This window comes from Littorina saxatilis, linkage group LG12, assembly GCF_037325665.1.
Source record: "Littorina saxatilis isolate snail1 linkage group LG12, US_GU_Lsax_2.0, whole genome shotgun sequence".
NCBI lineage: Eukaryota > Metazoa > Mollusca > Gastropoda > Littorinimorpha > Littorinidae > Littorina > Littorina saxatilis.
Genome location: NC_090256.1, coordinates 52,261,338 through 52,289,256, shown reverse-complemented (window position 1 = coordinate 52,289,256; position 27,919 = coordinate 52,261,338). Strand labels below are relative to the sequence as shown.

The following is a 27,919-nucleotide window of genomic DNA, read 5'->3' as shown; positions in this document are numbered from 1 at the left end:
TCTCCTTCTCCTTCTCCTTCTTCTTCTTCTTCCATGGGCTTAGACTCCCACGTTCACTCATGTTTTTAGCACGAGTGGATTTTTACGTGTATGACCGTTTTTACCCCGCCATTCAGGCAGCATACGCCGATTTCGGGGGAGGCATCCTGGGTATTTTCGTGTAGCTATAACCCACCGATCTCTGACATGGATTACATGATCTTTTCCGTGCGCACTTGGTCTTGTGCTTGCGTGTACACACGAAGGGGGTTAAGTCACTAGCAGGTCTACACATGAATTGAACTGGGAGATCGGAAAATTCTCCACTCTTAACCCACCAGGCGGCAGCGACCGGGATTCGAACTCACGACCTCCCGATAAGGAGGCCAACGTCTTACCACCACGCCACTGCGCCCGTTACACCAAGATAAATGTCAGTGTAAAATGGCGCCGTCGTCCATTTGACGTCTATTTGAGTGAGCTTCCTAAAGTGTAAATCTTAGGATCCCGTACCAGAAAGTTGCATGTCCTTTTGTGTTAACACAACAGATGAATGTCACTGGGAAGGAATGTCATGGGTACAAGCCACGTCCATTTAAGCAAGCATTCCAACATTATAAATGTGAGGGTCGTCTGCCAAAAAGGTGCATGTCTTTTCGTGTTTTATACGCCAGGTACCACCTGCTTGCGGATAGCTCTCGAAATACTTTCCAGCTTAGGCATAAAAGAAATTCAATTTGGGATTCTTTTCTTGTTTGGAGTGAAAGTCTTGAAGGGTGGCCGATAAATTACCAGGGCACAGTCAGTGTCAATCAAGCTGAGAGACTCGAGGAAGTCGCGGCGTGTTTAACAAGGGAACCCAGAACTTGATGGCAATTTAAGTCACAAAGCGTTTTCGTGCCGTCGGAGCAACATCAGGTACAGGGAATTTCACGAACGTCAAGTACGGAGAGTTTCGTTCACGTCAAGTCTGTTTGCGCAACTTGTACTTGGCTGTTAAGATTCAGGTCATAGTGAAGCCTGTCAAATGTAGGACAAACAATAAAGGAGAAAGACAATTGTTGGAAGGTGTGTGGCAGGCGGGTGTCATCCGAGGTGGCGAAGTCTGTATCAGGCGAGATGTCAGTGCTGACACGCGCAAATAATTGCTGCATGGAATGCATCCCTCTTCATTACTGCCCCCACCACCTCCCCCAACCCAAGAAGTGCAAATATAGATAGAGACCAAGAGAGAGAGAGAAGGGGAGACAGAGAGGGAAGGGGGGATGAGGGACTGCCCAGTGACCTAATGGCAAGGGCCGGGGAGAGAGAGATCGAGAGGGAGAGAGAGAGAGAGAGCGGGAGAGAGAGAGAAAAAGAGAGAGAGAGAGACAGAGAGAGAGAGAGAGAGAGAAACAAAGAGGGATGAAGAGATATGGAGGGAGAGAGAGTCATACAGACAGACAGGTGAAAGAGACAAGACAAGACAAAATGTCTTTATTTCCGAGGGTTGTGTGTGTGAGAGAGAGAGAGAGAGAGAGAGAGAGAGAGAGAGAGAGAGAGAGACAGACAGACAGACAGACAGACAGACAGACAGACAGACAGACAGACAGACAGACAGACAGGTGAAAGAGACAAGACAAGACAAAATGTCTTTATTTCCGAGGGTTGTGTGTGTGAGAGAAAGAGAGAGAGAGAGAGAGAGAGAGAGAGAGAGAGAGAGAGAGAGAGAGAGACAGACAGACAGACAGACAGAGAGACAGACAGGTGAAAGAGACAAGACAAGACAAAATGTCTTTATTTCCGAGGGTTGTGTGTGTGAGAGAAAGAGAGAGAGAGAGAGAGAGAGAGAGACAGACAGACAGACAGACAGACAGACAGACAGACAGACAGACAGACAGACAGACAGAGTCTGAGAGAAATAGAGACAGAGACCAAGAGAGAGCGACAGCGACAGTGACACAGACAGAAACAGATAGAAGTAAAAGGGCAGCTCGGAGACCTCATGGCACACGTTATGAATGCGGTCAAGGAGTTGAAGCGCCTGTCAGGCGAACAATGCGTTTTGCCTGCACAATTTATGGTGAACACGACTAGAGAATGGAGAGAGACCCCTGGGAGCAAACACACACGGCCATTCCGGCCCGGCCCGTGAGACTCAATGCTGCCGGGTCATTGATGAAACGAGCTGGTTGAGGTCCGTCTCTGGACTTGTTTCTTGTTATCTATCCTCTGCTGATGTTGCTAATGATGATGGTTATGGGGAGGAAGAGGAGGAGGAGTAGGAAGGGATGCATTGTTTCGTTTCGGGATGTACTCTTTCAAAACAAAAAAATCGTTGAAATCACAACAAATCTCAATTTCAACCAATCCTACACCGCGGCTGGCTCCCACCCGGTTGGTAACTTTCTCGTGCACCTCAGCCCGGGAAACGTAAGAAATCAGGTGTCGTATTTTGTGTGTGTGTGTGTGTGTGTGTGTGTGTGTGTGTGTGTGTGTGTGTGTGTGTGTGTGTGTGTGTGTGTGTGTGTGTGTGTGTGCTGATGACGGGGGTAAAGGATGGACGGGGGGCGGGCAGACATAGACACCAGGCATACATGAAAACCATGTGCGCGCGCGCGCGTGTGTGTGTGTGTCTGTGCGTGCGTGTGCTCGCCTGCTCAGTGAAACAGACACAATTCTGCCAACAAAAGGAAGTTTGCATAGATCTGTTAGTGCCACAATTTAGAACCTCTAGGGTTCATGTATATGCAAGGATTAAGTCTTGACTTTGACGAACTCTCTCTCTCTCTCTCTCTCTCTCTCTCTCTCTCTCTCTCTCTCTCACTCTCTCACTCTCTCTCTCTCTCTCTCTCTCTCCCCTCTCCCCCCCCCCCCCCCGGTGTGTGATCATTTCCGACGTGACAATGATGCGCAAAACGCCCCATATAAAAGGGTATTAAGGGTGTAATGCAGTTTTATCTCTGCAGACCGTTTTTAGCTGTCAAACTGCATAACCGTTTTGACGTTAGCCTACTTCCTTGCATCCGACTTTTCCCTTCTTGTCGGGCCCGTAACAAGACAAATGATAGTTGTCACTTGGCCTATTGTTTTATGCCGAAAGGTTGCACGACAACTTACATGTGGGTTTTTTTTCCAGCTTATGCGCGCAGGTAGAGAGGCCACGATGGCTGGAGAAATACTGGAAATCCAAAAACACTACTTCGTGCGCGTCATTCACTGACGAAAGGGTTGCCGAGCGTCATCGCTATTTTTCTAAAGACCCTATAGTTAGTTAACTCGTCACTCCTCCTTTGTCTTTAAAGAAATTAGTGAGGACAGCTGCTGGTACTCACAGAATTAGATTTTGATTGTGTGGGAAACAAAATAATGAGTTCAGACCCCGCGTAGTTTAAAAAAAATGTAATCGAAATTCTGCACAAAGAAATCCATTATGAATGAACTAGGCTTATAATTATACAAGACCAGGAAGTGACCTTTGGATTAGGATTGGCATGGTATTTGACCGTTCAAAATCCTGATTATTTCAGAACAAAAGAACTCCAAATCAAAAGGACACAGAAGTGATTTTTAAATTAGGATTGGCATGTCGACATTTCGTCATTTAGAATGATGGCTAATGAGTAAGTACAAGCATCAAAAAGCAACGGGCACATTTGTTCCAGATGCAGAGCGATTAAAACAGCTTTTGGTGGAACTAAGTATGACATTTTTGTGACCTCGCTGGCATTTTAACCTATAAGCGTTGCTTTTGTTGGAAAAGCACGTATATGGACTCTTACGCTAATGCCCCTATTTTGGCGAGCAGGTGGCCTTGCGCGTTGAATTCCCCTGTGCCATTTTTAGAACTCCAGTAATAAAAGCAAATCTTGCACAAATAGACAGCTTTGTATTTGTAGACGATGCTGTTAATCTTTCTCAAATATTTGCTTACTTCATGTCCGCCTTCGTCTGTGTATGAACAGATGTCTGCGTCTCACCTACGTTGCAACATCCACGGCGTTCCGGAACGTTCACAAAATGCCACCCACTACTTTCCATGTGAATCGCTGGACACCTTTCTCAGTATCTGTGTCCCGAATTTCTACCCGTGTAACCGTGGCTTTATTTACAGTGTGTATACAGTAAAAAGACAAAATGTTTTAAAGGCAACACTCACGGTTTTCATAAACGTTAAAAAATCAGGCACGTTTCTGTCTTGGCCCAAAATCGTTCCTCCGCGTGTAATGTGTATTCACTAAAAAAATTTAAAACAATTTAAGGAGACACACAAAAAAGTTCACGCCAGTGCTGTAGAAGAGTATATAGTGTATTGTGGACATATATTTTGTTCACGTTCCGTCTTCCCGTCAAGCTGCCCCGCCTGCGTGGCGTGTGTCTGCGAGGCTGGCGTCCCCAGTAAGACTATGGTGTCTGCTGACTGACGCTTGGTGATCCCTAGGTCGTAAGTTGTGGGTGGTTCTCGACGGTCTACAAAAACAAAAAACAAAAAAAGAGGGAGAGAGAGAGAGAGAGAGAGAGAGAGAGAGAGAGAGAGAGAGAGAGAGAGACAGACAGAGAGAGAGACAGACAGACAGAGAGACAGAGACAGAGAGAGAGAGACAACAAGAGAGAGAGAGAGAGAGAGAGAGAGAGAGAGAGAGAGAGAGAGATTTTACTGCTCCTGCATCGTTAGACTTTTTTTTACATTTTTCTTACGCAGACAGTGTCTGTTGGACTGTCGAACTGTCTGTCTGGTTGCCTGCCTGCCTGCCTGCCTGCCTGCCTGCCTGCCTGCCCATCAGTCTCTCTGTCTCACGGGCGTTTTAAAGGTTTGAAGCAGCCCCACCGGACCCCCGCCCCCCCCCCCTCCACCACCCCCGGGCTACCCTGGCCTTGTCCCCCGACTGTCTGTGTCAGTGTGCGTACGTGCAGGTATGTTGCAGCCACAGCATCCCCCCCCCCCCCCCCCCCCCCCCCCCGCCAATAATTAACCTTCAGTCTTTTGGGAGCATGAGAACCCTTTCAGTGCTTTGTTACAACATGAGACAAAGAAACAAATACAAGAGAAGATACAAGGGTGAAACACTGTTCGAGACTCGGAGAGAATGGGAGGGAGCGAGGGAGGGAGGAGAGAGAGACTTCAACAGAAACAGCCCGAAAACGAGACAGAGAACTCCAAGGGTAGATTTACACAGAGCAAAGACAGTCAAACAGATAACCAGCTATAAAGAGAAACAGGCGGCGAGGAAGACTCAGACAGACAGACAGACAGACAGACAGACAGAGACAGAGGCAGAGAAAAAGGCTACTAATTGACAAAGACTTGAAACATACACCACAAAAATGTAGGGCAGTGCAATGCAAGTGCAATGTATCCCATATTACCTTGGCGTCGTCTCGGTGACCCAGTGCTGTCTTTTGGTCGTGTTAACCAGCACCTCTACCACGTCGGGTCTTTGACGTAACATCCGCTTTTGCAAGATAGCATCGTGTAACGTGGCCTTGTTCTCTGCAGCCCTACTTAAAGATCCCTTGTCTCGCGATGTCCGTGCTTTGACAGGCGCCATGTTGAAACGCCTTCTTCTTTTATCTTCGTGACAGCAACCGCTTCTTCCTTTGCCTGTCTTTACTTTTTCCGTCTCTCTTGTCGGTACTGAGTTTCGTAAGTTACGCTGAACATGGAGACGGTTTCTGTGTTTGAATTATTTAAAGGCTTAACGCTGCTGTCCCAAATTGTGTGTGGTTGTCCTGTTTTGGTGTGGAACGAGTGCCAGTGCGGTTAGTGTGATGGCTGTCCTTACTCTTTCATCATCATCATCGTCGTCGTCGTCGTCGTCATCATCATCATCATCATCATCATCATCATCAATCATTATCATCATCATCATCATCATCATCGTCGTCGTCATCGTCAACGTCGTTGTTGTTGTTCTTATCATTCTTTTTCATCGTTTTCATCAGCATTGGCATCACAACTACCATCATCCCCATTGTGTATACTGAAAGAGTCACTCTGATGTTTGTCCACAGCTAAGCTGTGGTTTGAATCAGTGGGACACTCAGGCTTGATCCACATCAAAGGAGATAGAGTGGCGAAATACCTCTGCTTCAACAGAAGAGGGCGCTTGATACTGCGGGTAAGTTCATCAATGTTAAACATTTGTTTCTGGCGTTTCTCTTTCTCTTGACTGATGTGTTTGTTATTATGTATTCGGGTGTAGGCCGATATTGCTTCGAATCATATGAAAATGTGTCTTGTAGCGATGTATTTTGTGCTCTCTTCTGGTATAATTATTGCACTTAACTGGCACCCCTCTGAATATCGATTCAGACAAACATCAGAATAGTTCACAGAATATGGTTCAGTGAAAACCTTACACTCGGTCGGAAAAAAAACAGACAAAGAGAATGAACCATGGAGCAACACATAGAAGTAGAAGAAGAGAAGCAAATTTAGACGACAAAACTCTTTTGCAAGGCACAATCAAATCTAGCGTTGCGTTTCGCTCGTTCAGAAACAGACTCACTAGGTCACGGTGACCCAACGAGGTCCAGGCCATGCCAGGCACCGAGTCATGACCTCCGGTATTTTACGCCATTACAAGTCATTGTTCAAACAGGCTGTGGTCAAGGGTCCGTGTCGCGGCTGGCCGCTACTTAACGGCTTAGCGTAACGGGTTCAAGTCTTAATCCACTCTTTGGTGGGGAAGTGGTCTGCCAGAGTGCCCTTCCCTGGAGGCGAAGTGGCCTGGGCTAAGGTGCCAACCCGGTGAGAGCCAACAGCGGTGTTGGATTGGTTGAAATTGAGATGTGTTGTAATTTCAACGAATCAGGCCCCGCGGTTTGTTCTCATCTGTTAGGTTGGCACCCACTTTCGCTTCGTGCCCCTTCAGCCCTGGTCTCGTTGCCCACAACACGAAGTTAAGAGAGAATTGACTGTTTTTGCTGCGTTTTGCGATCTTGGGTTCGTTTCCCTGCTATATGAGTTTCCGAGCAATGCCTAGTCCGTTGGCAGTACCACGAGTAGTCGTATAAAAGGGAAATACATCACAAAGCGCAATAGCTCCGACTGTTATGGAAGCTGTTCCGTAGATGTCCGTTGATCGTCCCGCTACGGAAGTTGTTCGTTGGTGTCCGTTTCTTGCTGCTCGTCTGGCTACGTCCATCTTATTTTGCTGATACGGAAGTTGCCCGATGGTATCCACCTCTTGATGCACACAGATGTCATTGCTTGAGGGGTCTGTTATGGGTTCTCTTTTACACACACACACAGATGTCATTGCTTGAGGGGTCTGTTATGGGTTCTCTTTTACACACACATACAGATGTCATTGCTTGAGGGGTCTGTTATGGGTTCTCTTTTACACACACATACAAAATTGTGCATCAAAAGGAAGAAGAAGAGAAGTCTTACTGGAAAATTATGCAACACCTTTAATCCTTGTTTAAAAATGCTAGAGAAGAAAGACCGGTATGTGCTTGGGTTTTCTGGCGGCTGTCTCTCTTTCTGTCATAATTACTGTTGGAAAGTTTCCGTTCGTGGATCTTGTGACAGATATCCGCAGAACTGTAGGAAGGGCTAGCTATCATTTGACTAGTAAATGAGACCCGTGTCGCTTCGCCCAGACACTTATCACTGGATTATCGCCCGTGATTACAGGAGTTTTATCCCTTTGGAGGTCCGGCACTCTCCACCCGTGTTTTCAGAAACATTAGTTGGGTGAGGGAAGGGGGAGTTAGGGGGTGGTGACTGTTTAAAAAAAACGACTTCAAAGAACATGCTAGTGGCATATCATGCTGACACGGTTTCAGTAGCGCACCCAGAATTTGTTTAGTACAGTAGACTGGCGGGGAGATAGGAGAGATTTAGCGTCCATAGTGAGCGTGTGGTTTAATTGGATCGGAGATAAAGATCAGTAAAGCATAAAATCAGGCTCAACGGTAAGAAAGAGAGGGAAAGAGAAGACAGAGGAGAAGGTGAAGTTGTTGTTTTTGAGTCACTTGAGAAAAAGTGACTCTATGTAATCGGTCAGTGTTAGTCTGTCCGGCCGGCCGTCCGGCCGTCCGTAGACACCACCTTAACGTTGGACTTTTCTCGGAAACTATCAAAGCGATCGGGCTCATATTTTGTTTAGTCGTGACCTCCAATGACCTCTACACTTTAACGATGGTTTCGTTGACCTTTGACCTTTTTCAAGGTCACAGGTCAGCGTCAAAGGAAAAATTAGACATTTTATATCTTTGACAAAGTTCATCGGATGTGATTGAAACTTTGTAGGATTATTCTTTACATCAAAGTATTTACATCTGTAGCCTTTTACGAACGTTATCAGAAAAACAAGGGAGATAACTAGCCTTTTCTGTTCGGCAACACACAACTTAACGTTGGGCTTTTCTCGGAAACTATAAAAGTGACCGGGCTCAAATTTTATGTGAACGTGACTCATTGTGTTGTGAATAGCAATTTCTTCCTGTCCATCTGATGCCTCATATAATATTCAGAACTGCGAAAGTGACTCGATCGAGCGTTTGCTCTTCTTGTTTCTCCTTTTTTTTAAGGTGACACCAATCTCTCTATCCATCTCTCGCTCTATCTCTCTCTCCCCCTCTCTCTCTTGCTCCCCTCTCTCCCTTTCTCTCTCTATCCATCTCTCTCTCTCTCATTCTCTTTCTCTCTCTTTTTCTCTCTCCCTCTCTAGCTCTAGATCTCTCTCCCTCTAACTCTCTCTCTCTCTCGCTCCCCTCTCTCCCTCTCTCTCTCTCCATCTCTCTCTCTCTCTAGCTCTCTCTCTCTCTCCCCCCTCTCTCTCTCGCTCCCCTCTTTTTCCCAGTCTCTCTCTCTATCCATCCCTCTCTCTCTCTCTCTCTCTCTCTCTCTCTCTAGCTCTTTCTCTAGCTCTCTCTCACTCTCTTTCTCTCTCTCTCTCTCTCTCTCTCTCTCTCTCTCTCTCTCTCTCTTTCTCTCTCTCTCTCTCTCTCTCTCTGTCTCTCTCTCTCTTTCTCTCTCTTGTGTGTCTGTGCGTCCCAAGGACAGATTGTAAGAAAAGGCGTATTGTTAAATAAGGTTCAATTCAATTCAATTCTCTCCCCATCTCTCTCTCACTGAAGCCACCTCCACCCCGGCCCATATTCCTTCCTTCGGCATGGGTGTTCTAAGCACATGTAAAAAGGTCCATTGAGACATGCCGCTTTTATCAGTGACAAGCATTTCCAGGGTCCAAACAATCAGCCGGGAACGGAAAAGGCTTCAAGTTCACCCATTCAGACACAAACTTGTTTATTGCTCCAAACGAAATATTATCGGTGAGGCGCATTGAATCTTTTCAGCACTGCAATGATCGTTGATTCTTTGCAACGCACGCCCAGTACCTTGCGAACGGCATCAAGAATGTCCCAGCTTAGCTCCCGTTCTTTTTCGGCTCAGTCTTCACTTCGAACGAACGGGTCCGGCTTAGTCGGCTGTATGGAACTTCAATCTTAAAGGGGTATCGTCTGCTTGTACAACAGCTTCTTTAAGAAGGCCTGAAGTCTAAGGAATTAGGCCTTGAAAGGGAGTGAGTCTTAAAAAGGGGGTCCAAACGATGTATACTGAAAATCTGAAGGGGGGGGGGGGGGATTGGAGAAGGGGATGGGGGGTCTAAAAATAGGAGACCCACTGTAGTACATTATTGTGGAGTAAGTAAAATGGCTGTACTGTACTGTAACGTTGAAAGTCTTGGGGTTTTCGTTGTATGCGTTACTGGCATGCCTGTGTCACGAAATTTTCTTTCGCCGAAATATGTTTTCTCCCCCACCAACACGTTTCACTCATTTTTGTACCAAAAACAATTCTTCTGCAAAATCATCCTCTGACTTCGGGTTAGGGGTAAGTTTGGGAATGGGTTAGGTATGTAAACAGTTTTAAAATGCGTCAATTTCTGGCGATGTTTGTGAACTAACAATTCAATCGACGCCGTCCGCAGGAATTCGATTAAGACATACCCGAAATCTTCGTTCACAAACATCGCCAGAAATTGACGCATTTTAAAACTGTTTACATACCTAACCCATTCCCAAACTTACCCCTAACCCGTAGTCAGAGGATGGTTTTGCATAAGAATTGTTTTTGGTACAAAAATGAGTGAAACGTGTTCGTGGGGGAGAAAAAATATTTTGGCGAAAGAAAATTTCGTGACACCGGCCTGTCCTTTTGCCAGAACATATTCCGCCCATGGGGAGTTCTGTACCGGACAACAATTTAAAGCGGTACATGTATCTTCCTGCAGATTTGTTTTGTGTGAAAGGGAGGACATAGCTGACTAGACTAGAGGATTTGGGGCGACTGTTGCACAGAAACTGCAGAGTGAAAGAATCGTCGCTGCAACTGGAGCGAAGCGCACTGGCTCAAATATGATATATTGCAAGGTGTTTATGAATCGCAATCACCTTGCTAGCTACGTGCTTGGAAGGGTACTAGGGCGCGGGGGGGGGGGGGGGGGGGGGGGGCGGGGGAGGGGACTCGCAAACCCCTCCTGTCTTTTAAGCCTGCTTTGTTTGGAGGATGAAAAAGAAAAACCTAGGTATAAATAGGAATGAAAGCGTTGACATTGTGCCCGAAGGCAGTCGCGCACAACACTGCTTGGGATGTAGAGTATTTTGACAGGGTGGGGTTTAGAAACCTGTATGCTGGCCATTCATCGCTGGGCTGCAGCTAATAATCGCCATACTCCTGACACTCGCTGTAAAATAAAGTTGCGACACTAATATAAGCCGTGTCGTGCACATACAGCTGAACCCCTCTTCAAGCTCCCCCCCCCCCCCCACACACAGACTTCTCCCTTATACGATCTTATTTTCTCAGGTTTTGTAGTTCTCAGAATCAATAAATTGACCTCCATTGTCAGACCCCCTCCTTTCAAAGGCCAGATTGTCTTAGATATGTGAGGTCTTCAAATATAGCTTCACTATACACACATTGTAAAACAAAATGGGGAGGGGGGATGAAGTACTGGCATGACTGGTTATGCTTCACTGTAAGTGTCTGGTTACATGTTCCTAAATCAGGCTGTACGCGTGTCACTGAAAGACTGAAAGAGAAATCGGGGGCATACACAGTGAAAGGAAGGAAGGCAACTAGAGAAATTGCTGCCTTTAACAGTAGCCTATAATCACAATCTGCCGTCAGACCGTACGAAATTCAAGCGGTGTCGTAGATTTCTAGCAATAATTATATTCATTCCATACATTACGGCCGTGCCCCCTAGGTGGGCTGAGAGAACTACAGTAAAAGAAACTCTCCCGTCTCCAATTCAGCTGTCCTTTTAACCCCAAACTGCAAACGTCGCAGGCCTAAACAAAATAAAAATAAAAAAAAACGTTAAGAGAGGAATCTGAAGAATGTCTCATCAACTGTCCGCTGTATATCACACCTGTCCGCGCTGTAGTAGTGCTTTTTCATTATGCTCCGGCGGGGCCGTAGTGTTTTTGACCCTGCCCCTGCAAAGGCATAAGCTAAACTTAATATAACTAACTGCTTGAGTATGTAGGTTTTTGACGATGTCACAGCAACCATCTTGTTTTCTTTGGAATCTTTCCTGCACTGTCCTATTTTATCCAACGCCCCTGATACGCTGTAATTATGATGTTCAAGCGTCAAAGTCTTTTGTGACGACTGCGCCAGCCATATTGTTAACAAACCCGCTCGGGCAGAGCAAGGCGTTGGATCGCTTGGCGGTTACGAAAATAATGTGCTCGGCTTTAGTTGTCCTTGTACATTTTGCGTCATGGTGTTGTGGTGGCTTAGGCGCTGACTAAACCCATTTGTTTCTTTTGAAACTTTGGCTGTGGTGGTGTGATGGTGACGAAAATGGTGGTGGTGGTGATGATGACGTGGACATTGTGACGTGGTGGTGTTGGTGATGACGTTGATGATGATGATGATGATGAGTAGGATGATGATGATTAGGATGATGATGGTGATGATGGTGATAGGGATGATGATGATGATGATGATGATGATGATGATGATGATGATGATGATGATGATAAGAAAAAAAGTTAAGTTGGCCCAAAGACACTATACTGAAATGCAGTAAAAGAATTCGTTCGGGGTGAAAGATATAGTTTGACAAGCGACATATAAAATGCAACTTTCGCGTTAAATCATACAGAGTTTGACAAATGTCCGTACAAATAGAATAAAGACAGTGTCTGCATTTAAAGAGTTTGAGAAAGGACATTAAAAATGTGGTAAAGATGGTCTTGCGTCGAAAGCCAAACTTGCCCACAAATCCTTCACGTCACATAATTTATGACACTTGAACCACCTTCTGCATCGCCGTTGACCCCTTTATTTTGTAAACAGCTGCTTTGAGAACCTGAACAACAACCGTCAAGGCCCGTTGCCTTTCTTAACACACGCTTGTCGCCCTAGACAGGTGTGCTACTGAATGCACAGTCAACCTGCCCAATGTCATTTTGTATCAGTCCCGCCCTGTCCTCGTGATATATTCGCTTTCATGTCTTTTGACGTGGACAAGGGCAGATATTGGTAGGGAGAGTGCTGGAACAAGCCACAAAATCAAACGTGCTTTTATTGGTTGGAAATAATTGTAAGGGAGGGTGTTATGAAATGGATGATAATCCAAGTAAAATTAGAATGGCATAGATCTGTTAAATTTCGGTTTGTTCGGACATTGGCGTTTAACTTCCGTGAAGCGTAGGCCACTAGAGATGTGCTTACGGAATATTGATGATAACTGTGTAAGTCCCCCCCACCCCCCACCGACCCCCCCCTTTAAAACTATATGTAAAGAAAAGAATAAAGACAGACGGTATGGACCTCAATGCTCATTAGCAGCATTCTGTTTTTCCTCCTGCATTGACTGAGGTTAAGGGGACCTGCTGCATGAGAGAGAATTCTGTTGGTGAATACAGTTCTTCAGAATATGTTGTGTTTTTTTTCTTCTCCGCAATCTCTTTACGGCAAGGACTATACGTACTCACGGAGGATACGGACTAGAGATCTCAAGTATCCTCTCAATATACCATTCCGAATGTGTTTTTCCGTCTGCACTGACGGAGGATAGCGGGGGGACGTGCCCCGTATTGCAGGGCGGTTCTTGGCGACAGCCACCAACACCTGATACCCCTCCCAGTCTGTCATCGATCCAACCCTTCATTTGTCGTCGGATTTGTTTAAGTCTTTAAATGTCGCGGGGGCCGTGCGAGCCCGACATTCGACGCGAGAGAAGGAGGTACAACCCTGCTAGGGATAGACGGAAGGGGATGGGAGGGGGGAGGGGGAGGGGGAAGGAAGAAGATAGAGTAGCGGGTGGATACACTAAAGTTAAGGGAGAGGGGGGGGGGGGGGCTGAGATGTTGGGGGTAGAAGGTGTGTCGGTCGAGATGATGAATATGCCAGAGAAGAAGGTATTTCTCTGGTAAGAGTTGGAGGGGCGGGAGGAGGATGGAAGATACACAAGTAAAGGGGTGGGGGAGAAGGTCAAGTTGGAGGACCGATGTTGTAAAGGACGGGTGTGTATGTATGGGGTGGGGTATAGGGAGTACACCCAAACGCCATGTCATTCTCTGCATAGTAGGTCGCTGCATGGTGTCAGCTGTCAGAAAGAGTATCCCCCAAACTGACGCACGTTTTCTTGTACGTACACACGCCGTTATGGATGTGGTTTTGAGATTAGAGACACACACACACCAAAGAAAAGTAATATCTTTGCTGCAAGGAATGTGGCGGCAATAGTATTTATGGCTACAGTTTCATTTTGACGGAAGTTTGCCTCGTTGACAATTTAGAATAAAGTTTATTAAAAAAAAACACGTGGCACTTGCTGGAAAACAAGCAATTATTAATTAACCGGACCCCATTATTAGTATAGAAGTGTGGTCGATAAAACTGACAAAGAATGGTCATAAAAAACAACGTGCAACATGCAAGTTGTGTGGATTTTTTTTTTTTTTTTTAAGAAACAACATGCAACGTTTGTTTGTTTTTTAAAGAAACAACCCCCCAAAACAGAACAAAACAAAAGTTCTCTTCTGTATATGAATATATATGTTTTTACTGGATGTGGATGATACCGTCACTGTATGCATCAGTTCTGAAGCATTGTGAGGCACAGAACATGTATCATGATGGCTTGAAATGTAGCTGGCCGTGTCTCATTGCACACTTGGGCGTCGGGTTCTCTTCGCACCTGTCACAGTTTCTCTTCAGGTCAATCCCTGCGCACGTGAACTCTGCTATCATGATGGTGTTTGGTTACGACACTAACAAAATGCGTAGTGCACTTGTTCGCCTTTGGATCGTCACATTTTGGCAAACTAATTAAAGTATGTTAGTCAGAAGGACAGAGTTGGAGCTTCTTGTGTTTTGGTCTGTCTGTCCCTGTCCGCCTGTCTGTCCGTGTAAGTGTCTTTCACCCTCTCTCTGACTCTCTCTCTCTCTCTCTCTCTCTCTCTCTCTCTCTCTCTCTCTCTCTCTCTCTCTCTCTCTCTCTCTCTCTCTCTCTCTCCAAATATAATTCACTTCCATCCACCGCTACCTCTCCCCCCTGCCCACCAGTTTCGGCTTTTATACTTCATTTTATTTGTTGTTGTTGAAAATGTGGTGCGGCCCTGGCCCTTGGTATTTGTAACTAAGACGAACAAATGTGTGGGAGGAAGTACACATACTGATAATAATAATAATAATAATAATAATAATAATAATAATAATAATAATAATAATAATAATAATAATAATAAGGGTATTTATAGGGCGCAAATCCTAAAATAGTTCTAAGCGCCTTACAGTCTTAAATATAGTCATCTTAATAACAGCAACAATACACAACGTAAGCGCCTTAAATTTATCTTAAATAATAATCTTAATAACAGCAACAATACTGATGCTAATAATCAAAACAGCCAGAGAACCAGAGGAAACGGAGACGATGGGGGATACACTGAGAAAATGTAACGCCCAGGTACGCCTGCTGGGGTTATAAAGCCTTGGGGATTAGCGGTGATCTGGAACCGGCACGGTGGCCTAGGGGTAAGGCGTCCGCCCCGTGATCGGGAGGTCGTGGGTTCGAACCCCGGCCGGATCATACCTAAAACTTTAAAATTGGCAATCTAGTGGCTGCTCCGCCTGGCGTCTGGCATTATGCGGTTAGTGCTAGGACTGGTTGGTCCGGTGTCAGAATAATGTGACTGGGTGAGACATGAAACCATGTGCTGCGACTTCTGTCTTGTGTGTAGCGCACGTTATATGTCAAAGCAGCACAGCCCTGATATGGCCCTTCGTAGTCGGCTGTGCGTTAAGCAAACAAACAAACAAACAACAACAAGGTGATCTGGAGAACTGTAACACCATGTCAGCTTAGACGACGTGCTCGTGTTCTCGTGTGAGGAGCGTACCTTCGATGACCTGTTGGTTCTTTCTGGGGAATAAGGCCTCCCCGCTGAGCCTGTTTTGCTTGCGATTGAAAAGATCATTGAGACTGCCGAGAAAGCAGAGGAAATGCTTGGAGGAATGATAGATGATGTTTTTAAAGTTTCATTGTCCCTTGTAAGATTTTCTCACAGGATGGTTCAAACAAATAGCATTGTCAACAATTGTCGTGGGAGACAGTTGCAAATATTTTACTGAAGTGTTCGGTGTGGGTATGCGTTCGGGCGTTAAAGAAATCGGTTATACAAACAAATAGCTTTGTTGTGGTTCCTTCTGTCCAGAAATGCACCGGAGAGAAAAGCACTATCATGAACAAAGCATGACAACATTCTTTAGTTGTAAGAAACACACGAACTGTTCATTCACTTTCTCTTCTTTCTCTGTCTCCTCCCATCTCTCCTCCACTTCTCCTTTCTAACTTCAAGCACACACTCACACTAAACAGTGCAAATTGCTTACTAAGACTGATGTTGAACCCCTCGCGAGTCTGAGAGCAAAATAATTCTTGCCGCGGACAGTAAATGTCTGTGACTGAACAGAGGGGCAGATTGAGGCATGTTGACAACTTCACTTAATCGGCATTGTACCTGTGCGTACGTGTTTGTGTATATCATCCGACGGATCGCTAGGGAAGGCAAATAATTGTGATTGTACAAAGGAAGCGGCGCGTATGATAAATGATATAAGCCTAGCGATGCGTATCATACAGACTGGCAGATGTCTTTTATTCGCCACACGGGGCCCAGCCGAGCGTGTCGGGTCACGTGAGGTGAAGAAACACGCAAGGTGGAAATTCTTGAAATGCCGCGTGTACCTGAGCTTGTGGCCAACACCTGTGCCGAAAACGTGGCTGCAGTGGCAGAGAAAAATGACTTTCTGTCTCTTCGGTGATTTCTTTGGCTTCGGTGCCATCAAAATCACTGGTTTACCTAGTCTTAGTTCGGCTGCGTTGCAAGGAGATGGGCTAACGTCACGCTTTCTTTGCCGCTGTTTCAAGTTGGCTGATTGTGTTACAAACATGATTGTGGTTCTGTGTATGCGTCTGTCTGGGTGTCTATCTATCTGTCTATCTCTGTGTGTCTTTTTCTGCCGGTCTGTCTTTCTGTCTGTCTGTCTCTGTCTCTCTCTCTGTCTCTCTCTCTCTGTCTCTCTGTCTCTCTGTCTCTCTCTCTCGCTCTCTCTCTCTCTCTCCCTTCCCCTCTCTCTCTCTTTCTCTCTCTTTTCCCTATCTCTCTTTCTCTCTCTACCCCCCCTTCTCTCTCTCTCTCTCTCTCTCTCTCTCTGTCTCTCTGTCTCTCTCTCTCTCTCTCTCTGGGGACGTAGCTCAGTTGGTAGCGTGCTGGCTTTGTAGCCAGTTGGTCGCTATCAGCGTGGGTTCGATCCCCACGTTCGGCGAGAGATTTATTTCTCGGAGTCAACTTTGTGCAAACTCTCTTCGGTGTCCGAACACCCCCGTGTGCACACATGCGCACGAAAAAGATCCCACGTTCACAGCAAAAGTCTCAGGGCTTGGAAAACACGAAGACACGCATGCATCATCTCTCGTCTCTGATTATCATGATCGTATATCGATACTTTGACGAGACAAACCCAATGCTGGTGTGTCAAAGAAGACAGCCACAGCGGGCTTGTTCGAATCAAAGTATCACACCATATCTTCAACGTATTACCAGTACCTGTCCCAATATAGACCAGTTGGTCTAAGAGGACGTTAAACCCTAATAATCAGTCAGTCAGTCTCTCTCTCTCTCGCTATATATATCTCTCTCTCCTCCTTTTTTTCTCTCTCTCTCTCTTCTGCTCTTGAGCGTAATTGTAAAATGACAGGCCATAACGCACGCCTGTGTGACCATGGCCAAGATGAGCCCATCACCTCCATTCAAGTTCGCGGCATTTTATCGCCCCGAAGTCAAGTGTCCGACGCGAAGACGTTGTTCTCGTATTCTCTCGCTTCTGTTCACGCTTTCTCTCGCCCCTGTTCACACTTTCTCTCGTCCTATGCGAAAGTCTCGGGTGTCAGTCAGTCCCGGCGCACGAAACGAGCGACGGTCAATGAGGTGAATGAAGAGATGCTTTTCAAAAGTCTGCCTTCCCAGTGTTGCTAAACTGCTCTGACACAATAGGATTTTCTCTTTTTTTTTTTTTACTCCCTCGTTGCCCCGGAGACATGAATTAGATGACTTCTTTTGCTTGGTTTTGCCTTGGCGTTGGTCAACCATGAAGAGTGAGGCTTTTGACTGAACATCTTCTTGGTTTCCCTTGCCTACTGTTTTCTTCCGGGTGCATCGTTGGGTCCTCTTGGCGATTGTCTCGTGAAGTCTTTGCTGTAGTATGTGCTTTCTTGTTGCTCTACGCACAAGTGTTGTACTACATAGGTTATCATATAATATTCTTCGCTTTTTTTATCATTTTAATTTGTTTTTTGTTTGGTCGGTGCTGACCAGAAAATTGCACCCGTTGATTAATTCTATTTTCTTCAAAACGAATTGTTGCCCATCATCGTATTCCTGACAGCGTTGGTTTCTCCCCTTTCCTTCCTTCCCTTCAGCTTCAACATCAAAAGAACAAGATTAAAATCAGCAAAATAATTTCCTGTGGTGATAATAAAGCCCCTTTTTTACGCGGCCTTTTTTTCCGGCGAGAGTGCAAGCTGCTGACAAGCTTGACCGTTGGTCATTGTGGCCAGTTTGTCGTGGGCAAACAGTGGAAGAAAATTAGACCTTTTGGACGCCTGCATTAAATGATGACAGAGCTCGCTACAGCTACCTGGGAGGCAATGGAGTGAAATGGACAGGGAAGGGGGAGAGGTGAATTTGGGGGAGGGGGGGTTGAAGGAAATGGGAGGAAGAGGGCTTGTTGGGGGTCAGTGAGTCCACTGTGAATAATCAAAAGAGGAGAGGACCGGCGTACTTTCCACCCCATCCTGACCCCGAAACCGCTTCTCTGTCTGTCTGTCTGTCTGTCTCCCCATCCCCCTTTCTCATTCTGTCTGTCTGTTTGTCTGTCCCTCCTCCCAGTTTCTATCTTTAATAACTCTATCTCCTTTCCCCTTTCAACCATGCGAAGGTTACCTCCTCTGCCCTCAAAAGTACCCTCGTCTCCCCCCCCCCCCCTTTCGCCCAACAATTCTCTCTCTGTCTCTCTGTCTGTCTGTCTCTCTCTCTCTCTCGCTCGCTCTCTCTCGCTCTCTCTCTCTCTCTCTCTCTCTCTCTCTCTCTCTCTCTCTCTCTCTCTCTCTCTCTCTCTCTCTCTCTCTCTCTATTAGAATAGTCCCTCTCTGGGCGAGGGCTGGTTGAAAAGAAGCTCGTTTATATTGCTTATGCCACAACCCTCGTAAAATAAAATTTAATTTGATTTGATTTGATTTGATCTCTCTCTCTCTCTCTCTCTCTCTCTCTGACCACCCTACAGCCCTCGTGCCTGTGATCGTGAGCAGTTGGCACAAAAGCGACTCCTTGTCCACTCCAGCAGATGGTGTTTGTCACACGGGGTCGCCCATGCTTGCAGGCTAAAGGACCCTTCAACCCCAGAGCCCCCACCCCCACCCCCCCCCCTACCTCACTGTGTTCCTCCCCCAAACTACCTGCTTGTCCCACTTTCCGTTTTCTTCTTCGTACATCTGTGACAGTTGTGGGTACATATTTTGCTCTTTGACGTTGGACGAAGAGTGGTGATGAAACAGATTTAGACCAACTTTTCACCAAAAGGCATGGTCCAGGAAAAACAGCCATGATATATTATATGGCTCGACAAATACATCCAGAAATAAAACAAGGATTACTCGACGGGAGGGTAAAGCCAACAGCCTGAGAAAGAGAGAAAAAAAAAGGTTGTTTGACTCAAGAAAAAGACTTGATGTAAATCTCATCACACACAAAAAAACAACACATACCAAAACAAAACAAAACTTGCAGGAATAAAATACAAAGTATTTTGTAAGAGTGCTGCATAATTATAATCTTTCCTTCGGTAGTTCAATGCCTTGATTAGTTTAAAATACCCTATGAGCACACTGAAGATACACTCAAATTGAATGGAGCACTTACAGTAAGTTATGTTATATGAAGTCTTATATCGCGCGCGTATCTCCAGACTCGGACTCAAGGCGCAGGGATCTATTTATGCCGTGTGAGATGGAATTTTTTTACACAATACATCACGCATTCACATCGACCAGCAGATCGCAGCCATTTCGGCGCATATCCTACTTTTCACGGCCTATTATTCCAAGTCACACGGGTATTTTGGTGGACATTTTTTATCTATGCCTATACAATTTTGCCAGGAAAGACCCTTTTGTCAATCGTGGGATCTTTAACGTGCACACCCCAATATAGTGTACAACGTACAGTACGTGATATAGTAGACGACTCGGACTGCTATCAGCAGAATATAGAAACAACTTATCATTGAATGTAATAGTACATCCAGGACAAAAATTGTCGAGAAGGGTAAATGGCCGTTGATACACTGCAATGATCAAAGGGAAAAAGTGGGTCAGTGTCACACAAAGTGTACAGTTGCTTTTTTCACTGGGGTAATGGTGAGGATTGCGAAGGGAATAAATGTTACACGTTGGAGGAATAGGATGATTGCTCCTAACAACTCCAGGATTTCGCTGTGGTTAGAGGTTTCAGGGGTTAACAAGAACCCAATTCCCACGCACATATCAAGCAGAAGGCATTGGATTTGAGTGATTCTTTGTCAATTTTAATTCTTTAGCGACTAAATTGTCATAGACTTGTTGGGCGGGGTATTTAAGAAGTGCCTACGTTTAAACTGGCCTAGTGTGAGCATTTGAAAGTTAGTGTGTTATGAAATGCTGTTAATGTTCCTCAAACACGCTAGGTAAACGACACTGCTATCATGTTTGAGCATAAAAACGATCATCTGAATTAAGAACAGCTAGACTGACAGCAAGACAGATATATACGGCAGCGTCAAGCCTAACATTGTTTTCGTACACACACACCTGTTTGGGTACATCCACGAATAACTGCGATGACATCAGTTTTGCAGGCTCAAAAGCTGGATTTAAAGGCGCACGTATCTGGCCCGTTCAGCCCTCATAAAAAGCCGAGAGGAGAGGGTGAGAATCGAGAGCAAGTGCTTCTCAACAGCACTTGCTTTGAGCTTCGTTGTCCTCCTGCGCTGGTCAAGCCAGTACAATGACCACCGCTCCGTTATCTCTTTCAATTAGACCCCCACCAGCTGTGGGGCCGAGTTCAGGAAATGAAATATTGCACCTCCTCCAATTTTATCAGCCCCTCGATTCGCCCTCAGTGAAAATGCGCAAGATGTTAATGCCGTATTGCGCAAGGGGCGTTTGTTTATGTGATGGTATCTGCCTCGCAAATGACCAGAGTGCTGATCGAGTCAACATTGCATCTGCGACACGGTGAAGTTTTCGTGCTGATGACACAGGCAGACGTGTGGCGGCAGTTACAGTTATAAAAGGACACTTTTATCATCGCTGTTGATCAAATGTGCTTGAAGGTGCAATGGCAAATTACAACTCTAGGGCGCCAGGCGTATGAATTCCTTTTTGATGTAGGTTAGGGTTTTTCACGTCTCAACATTTCTTTTTGTTGAGCAAAGGACACAGACGAGTAATAAGTAATAGGCGGAAAAAGAAAACGAAAAAACACCAACAACAACAGCAGTACAAATTCCTTCTATTTCTCGTTTTTCTCTCTCTAAAATACAGCCAAGTGTCTACAGTAATTCTACCCAGCAGAGATACAAAACAAACAAGGAAGACACTCACCAAATCAACACAGACAAAAATTAATCAAAAGGCCCTTCCACGCTCAGTTTACAATGTCAACCGTGCCAAGGGTCAAGAAGATAGTTCAGCGTGACTCCATTTTTGTGTCATTGTTGTTATTATGTGGCCGCTTGGCATTCCATTCCAGGGATGTTTTCTTTATCTGGCGTGCAAGTGTGATCCTCTAAATCGATATCACAATCTGTGTCGTGACTTTAGTTGATAATCAGTTAGATACGAGGGCTGTCAGTCAATCTCCTGACTAAAGTTTTGCATTCTTTGCTTATTGCCTTACAAGTAGGTCCATTATCTGATAGTTGTTGACCTTCGTTGGCCTCACAAGAAAGGAAATAGTCTGTTCGCCGAGACTGATTTTTTTTCACTCTCTGTCCTTCTCCTGTACATGTACATATTGGGTTTTGTTTTATCCCAGGATGGGTAAACGTATGCCTAGAGTGTATTCTTGAGTCAGCAATTCCTTTGTAGCTACCAACGAAAAACGAGAGGGTTAGGCTTTTTGGGGGAGGGAGTGGGAGACTCCAAAGCTATTTGTCAGTTACTTGAATTGTATGTACGGGTGTCACGACAAACCATGCACTTCTTTCACAGTTTTGTGTCTCCTCCTCCTCCCCCTCCCGCCCACTCCAGACACTTTTACCCTTCCCTTTTTTAATTAGGGTAGGGATGGGCGCAGGGAGGTAGGGGGTAGAAAATGGGAGATATGGGGTGGATTATTGAGGGCGTACCTGCAACTAAAAACGAGTTACAAACGGAGAGTTACAACCCCAGTCTCTTGTTGTTTGAGTACAACGTCGTGTACAGTTTAGCCTCCATCGACAGTGAACATAAAAGTAAAAATGCGGTTGACATACACTGTAGGCTTTCTCGTCTTCGTGTCTCCTCGCAAGCTATCAGATTCTGCTCCCGATAACGCCACAGCTACTTCTGCAGAAACGAAACGCTACGAACCGCAACTCACCGGGCAGGAAGTATTAGTCTCGGTTAACCTTGATCGCTGTCCCGCAGAAAAACCGCGTACAAAGGACCACAACTCCTTGATGAGTCGCATAAAAGTTAATATTGTAGTGGCACAACAACTTACCGATTTCACTTTCAGCTTCATCAACTTTTTTTAACGTATAGACTAGAAAGCAGCTTTTTTTTATCTTATCGTTTTCTAAATTAGTGTGGTTATTCTGTGTATTGACATGTTCTTGAAGCTAGGAAAGCTGTAACTATTCAGGACTAGATTTCCCCGTGTATGATACGCTTCCTTCACACGAAGGTAACTGCCAGTAACCACCTGATGTGAAGACTTGCAAAACCGTGACAAATTTATTCTCTGTGGCGTGCGATATTTCACCCCCTGAAATATCTGCAGACAAAAGTTTCGGGTGGTGCCCATTCTGAGGGAAGATTTACAAGACAATCTTCTCCTTACATATGTGTGGCTTCCTTTTATCTGGGGAAGGAAGGACGTAGGCTATTCAAGGTCCGATTCAACCCTAGTCACAGTTGGGTGTGCGTGGTTCGCACTGTCTTGATACAACTCTACGCCTTCGTGTGGCCTTGCATGGACCTCTGACATTCCATCGAACCGTGGCCTCGTAAACAATGTCCGATAATTATGCAGAGTGGTGTCAAAAAAGCTTTCACAACTTTGCAACGGTCTATATAATCTGATTGTCATTGAAAGACTCTTGCAACCGCATGTTGCATCAACCGAGTACCATGAAAAGCATTTCTAACGCAAAAGCGCAGAGCACAATAGTTTTGCTGTAAAGTATACCTGAGCAGATTAGTATGGGGGAAAATGATGATGATGATGATGATGATGATGATGATGATGATGATGATGATGATGATGATGATGATGATGATGACGATGATGATGATGATGACGATGCTGATACCTTTTTCAACCACTTTTTTATTCCCATCATAAACAATGCTAAGCGAACGTGTGACTTAATGTTCTCTTGGTGTGTCCACAGGACCACCTGCCTAACAAGGAGCCGGAACGATGCGAGTTCCAGGAGATGTACGTGGACGGCTACACCAAGCTTCAGAGCGTGGCGCAAAGCAAGTGGTCCGTGGGCTTTAACAAGAAGGGGCGCAAGATGAAGGGCTTTAAATCCCAGCTCCCCAAGAAAGAGAAGTGCTTTCGTTTCACCAAGCACGCCGTTGATGAGCCCGAACTATTCAGGCCTGGTCCCGTGGGGAGTGTCTCCGTCAATAACGGGGTCCTCGGTAACATGAGAAGGAGGACACACCAGAGAGGGAGGAACAAACGGCCCAAGCCTAGGCTGAGACATAGCAGAAGAGTGACCCACAAAAAACACAACGGGCGATGACAGTGATGCGGGTCACAACCTGCGTTGTGCCGTGCTGTGCTTGCCTCGCTCTAGCTCGCGTGATGTCGTTGTTCGTACTGCTGCCCAACCTCCCCCATCATCCTCCCTCCTCTTCCCTCCTAGCGGAACCTTAAACCAAGCCGAGTCGTCCTTTCAAGGAGCAGCGAGCGGCACCGAAGCGTGGAGAAGGATGTCCAGGCACCGTGCGGGCTGCATGTCGCGGCCAGCTGCATGCCTGGTCCCTATAGCTTTTGCCGGGCCGTGTCAGTGCCCTGGCCTCACCGTGGCTGACCTCAAAGTCCCTCTGGCTGTGTCGGGCCTCCTAGCCAGCTCTTCGCAGCTCCCTGCTACCGTCTGTTGCCCCCACCCTCCTCGCATGACATCCCCAACAGAGTGCTCTTCTGAGTCTGCAGGGACATTGTCCTCAGTTCAGCGATCGTCTCGGTCTCCTCGCATTGTGTTCCGAGCTGAGTGCTCGCCTTGTTCAGTAGAGTCCGGGAACGGTGCTCAGCTGAAGCAGAGCTCGGAGAGGAATAATGAATGTCTTTTGCGAAAACCAGGGAACACCATTCTGCTTCAGCAAAACTTAAGCAGAACTCGGAGAAAGACTACGACCGCCTTTTTCGAGATCCTCGGATATTTGCTCTGCTTGATGAGAACTGTGAGAAGGACTTCAATTCTCCTTTGCGAGAACCTAGAAACGCCAATCTTCTTGAGCAGTAGTCAGAGGATGTTGAAGCCGCTCTTCTGCTTGAACAGACTTCGGGGGAAGCATAAAGACTGTCTGTTGCGAGAATCCGATAACACCGTTCTGCACAGGCAGGACTCGGAGAAGAGTGAGGATTGTCTTCCTGAGAGCAGAGCGGGACGCGAGAACGGGAAGCAAGAAGAGGAGTGGGTCAGGGACAGGGGACATGGCCGGTCAGTGAACAATGTGCTAGGGCCGCTTCTAGTGTCTGTGATATTGGGCGAACAGCCGGCACTGCCACCGCCACTGCCAGTGTTCCTTTAACGAGTGCTAAGCCAGACCCGCACTCCTAGCTCCTTCTGGCGTTGCGACACTTTCCTGGCAATGTCGATCGTACTGGAACTCTGTGTGTGCCGTCAACGCCGGTCGACCCGTCCTGGTGAACTGCGGTGTTTTTTTGTATGCGCGCTTGGGAATCCTAAGCACAAAACTGGAGTTACTTCTTGAGAATGTCGCGCCGGGTTTCCCTTGAACCAGCTTGGACATCACAAGGACGGCGATGATCTGAAGAACTAACCTTGATGCCTCCTGGTGCAAGCTTGAACCGTTTAAAGGATAAATCTAGATCTGCCTGTTCCTCAGGTTTTCAAGACAAAATGAAAACTGTTTGTTTCGAAAGTAGCTTTGTGAGATAGATAAACTGTCTGGTGAGAGTACAAAATGGTTTTCGACAAGAATAAAGTGGTCTGAGGGATGAGCGTGGGTTTTGCAGCCAGCGAGAAGCGTGGCATTACGGCATGTGTCGGCACTGGTGCTATAGTCTGACATCCACCTTCTGAACGTTTTCGTCTTCTCTCGTCCTTTTCGTCCTCTGCTTTCCCGCCACACACATCTACGCAGTCCCGGCCACGCAGAGCAGAGCAATGCACCATGCTGTGCAGATATGACGGACAAGACTGTCACTGTTTGGACAGTTGCATCATCGCTGACATCACTCATTTGAGAGTGACGTCACACTTCATCTGGATGTCCAAGGATGGTCACGCATTGACACAGTTTTCAGAGAACTGCCAATCACTGCCTTTTCCGTTGCAACGAAGTTTCGAAACGAGCGAAAGAGAAAACAAACACCCAAGACGAGCGAAGACACGTGACCAAAAACCAGTGTGATGTTCCTGAGGCTGAATTTGTAACACGTGTGGCATAATCAATCAGATAGTTTTCAAAACGGAGCGCAGCAATTGTAAATAGTGTATCTCAACCCTGCGTCAGCGGAGCGAAAGAGTCCAAGGCATTGCTTCGAGGTGAAGCCAGCCTTGCTGTTGCAGCCTACTCTCTTTGTGAAAGTGAACTCTGGGTGCGCAACACGAAGCAAGGGGTGGTTTACACCACTGTTGTGTTTGTTCGGTGCTTTGAAAAAAAGACGCAAGAAACTGGATACGAAAACAAAACTGTACACAAAATATACGGTGTAATTGTGTCGGTCGTACACGACAGAGCTTTTTTATTTAAACAATCTACCTCTTTTGCATTAAACAAAAAGTCAGCGTCAACATCTCACCCTTGTGAGCGGAGCTTTTTCGAGCAAGGGAAACGTTACTGTTCTAAAGACTTAACTTTTTCTTTCGAGTGCGGGTGTGCTGCTAAACGGGAGACCGAACGCTTACGCAAACTTTCTCTAGCCTGAATGACTGTACAAGTTATCAGATACTCGTCTCTTCATAATGGTTCATCTCTTAGACTGCGAAAGGCTGTCGCTGAGACCTGGTCTTTTAGCAGGTAAACTTCAAGAAAGATTAGACATTTTTTGCTGCAAGAAACTGCCAAAGACGAGACTTCTCCTACTACAGGGAATTAGGTACTGACGTCAAGTTTTCCAACCTCATAGAATGACTTTGTCTCTCCTTATAATTATATGTATGTGTCTTTTTTTATTTTTGTTTCTTCCAAAGTTTGTGTCAAGAAGTGATGTAGATCTTGTTTGGACCCCCCAGACTCGCCCCTGCTTGTGTTCCGACAGTGATGCTTGCACAAACGTCATCGATGACCCTTACGTCATCCGTATCATACGTCATTGACGGTTGCTGCGTCGTTACAAAACTTTTGACACACCGATGCTGTTGTTTATTTTTTTGGTAACCCAATGAACATTGTTACTTATACAATTGAAGAGTCCCACAACACGGAGAACCAAGCTACAGCGTTCGGCGTGTGTGTGGAAGCTGATCGCATTTTGTTTATCGAACCTGCTTTAAGTTAACTTGTGTACATGTATCACTAGTATTATTCTAATCTCATATGAGCGGAGGCGCGAGTGCGTTGGAATGACGTCACTGGAGATGACGTCACAGTTCTGTTGCTGTATGTATGGCCACTAGGCTGCGAGATTATGTACTCCCTCGGACCTAGGGGCCAGACAATGCGCCACCTCTTTGCTACGTTACCTGACTCCAACCATTCCATCGGTTTTATCATATCATGCATATCGACGTTTCTTGGTGATTGTTTTCTCACTTATGTGTATGCGTGTGTATGGGGGGGGGGGAGGTGGTTGGATATGTGTGTGAGTGTGTGTGTGTGTGTGTGTGGGGGGGGGGAGGTGGTTGGATATATGTGTGTGAGTGTGTGTGTGTGTGTGTGTGTGTATGCGTGTGTATGGGAGGGAGGAGGTGGTTGGATATATGTGTGTGAGTGTGTGTGTGTGTGTGTGTGTGTATGCGTGTGTATGGGGGGGAGGGGGTGGTTGGATATGTGTGTGTGTGTGTGTGTGTGTGTGTGTGTGTGTGTGTGTGTGTGTGTGTGTGTGTGTGTGTTCTTTGATTTCTACGTGAGCGAGTTTGTCTCCGTTCATGCGAACGTGGGCGTGCTTGCGTGTGTGTGTTTTCCTATGTTTGTGGTTGTGTGTATGATACCCAAGTGGATGACTTTAACCCGCGAGCATAAGATTGCTTTTCTGCTGAACAGAATGATCCTGTACATTTCGCTCCGTGTAAGTTAATGATATAAAAATGGCATCAAACGGAGCAACCCTCCGCGGCATTTGAAAGACACCATGTACAAAGTTGTAAAGTAATGAGCCAACCTGTTTCAATTTCTTATATTATTGTAATATTGCAGTGGTACTTAATGTGGTACTTGCGCATTGTTTTGTTCTGAATGTGGCGATTACAATATGACCTTTAACGTACGAATCAACTACAGCCAGTTGTCATTTAAGATAATTACATAATACGTTCTCTATGGACAGCTATAAGAACATTGTGAATCAATAGCTTTTCCTCGACTTTTACAACGGATTTTTATTTTGATGTCTTCCCCACTGCCCTCTCATCCTGGTAACAAGTTGTTTATATATTTTTTTCTTTCGTCCAATTCTCAGTTCTACCTCTCCTGAGTTTCAGTCCTTTGTGCAAGAAATAGTCGACCTTGAGGGCGGGGGTGGGGGCTTGGGGTCGGGGGTGGGGTGGGGTGGGGGGGTTGGGAGGGATGTAATCAAGTTTTGTAACACTTTTAAGTCGTCTATCACTTACAAATACGCAGTTCTCCTTGGTTATAAGTTAACACAGAGTTGTTCCTTTTTTTAAATAAAGCTCTAAAACTGTTTCGGTACATTGAGGTCAAGGCCGTTGTCAAAGTTACCATTCATCTCTCTTACCGACCTCCAACTTTTGTCTCTCTCTCTTCCACCATTGCTATCTATTTCACCAACAAGAGAGATCTAAAGTTGGCTAAAAAATTAT

At 45.9% G+C, this 27,919-nt stretch overlaps 1 protein-coding gene across 1 annotated transcript in view; it reads left to right on the top strand.

The window, feature by feature from the left end:
- Positions 1 to 27,620, top strand: part of LOC138982213 (fibroblast growth factor 18-like) — a 60,937-nt gene extending 33,317 nt beyond the window's left edge. Inside the window, exons 3-4 of the mRNA XM_070355438.1 lie at positions 5,971 to 6,077; positions 23,132 to 27,620. Of these exons, the coding sequence (XP_070211539.1) occupies positions 5,971 to 6,077; positions 23,132 to 23,491 (467 nt within the window). The 3' untranslated portion in view covers positions 23,492 to 27,620. The remainder of the gene's footprint in view (positions 1 to 5,970; positions 6,078 to 23,131) is intronic.
- Positions 27,621 to 27,919: the final 299 nt, after the last annotated feature.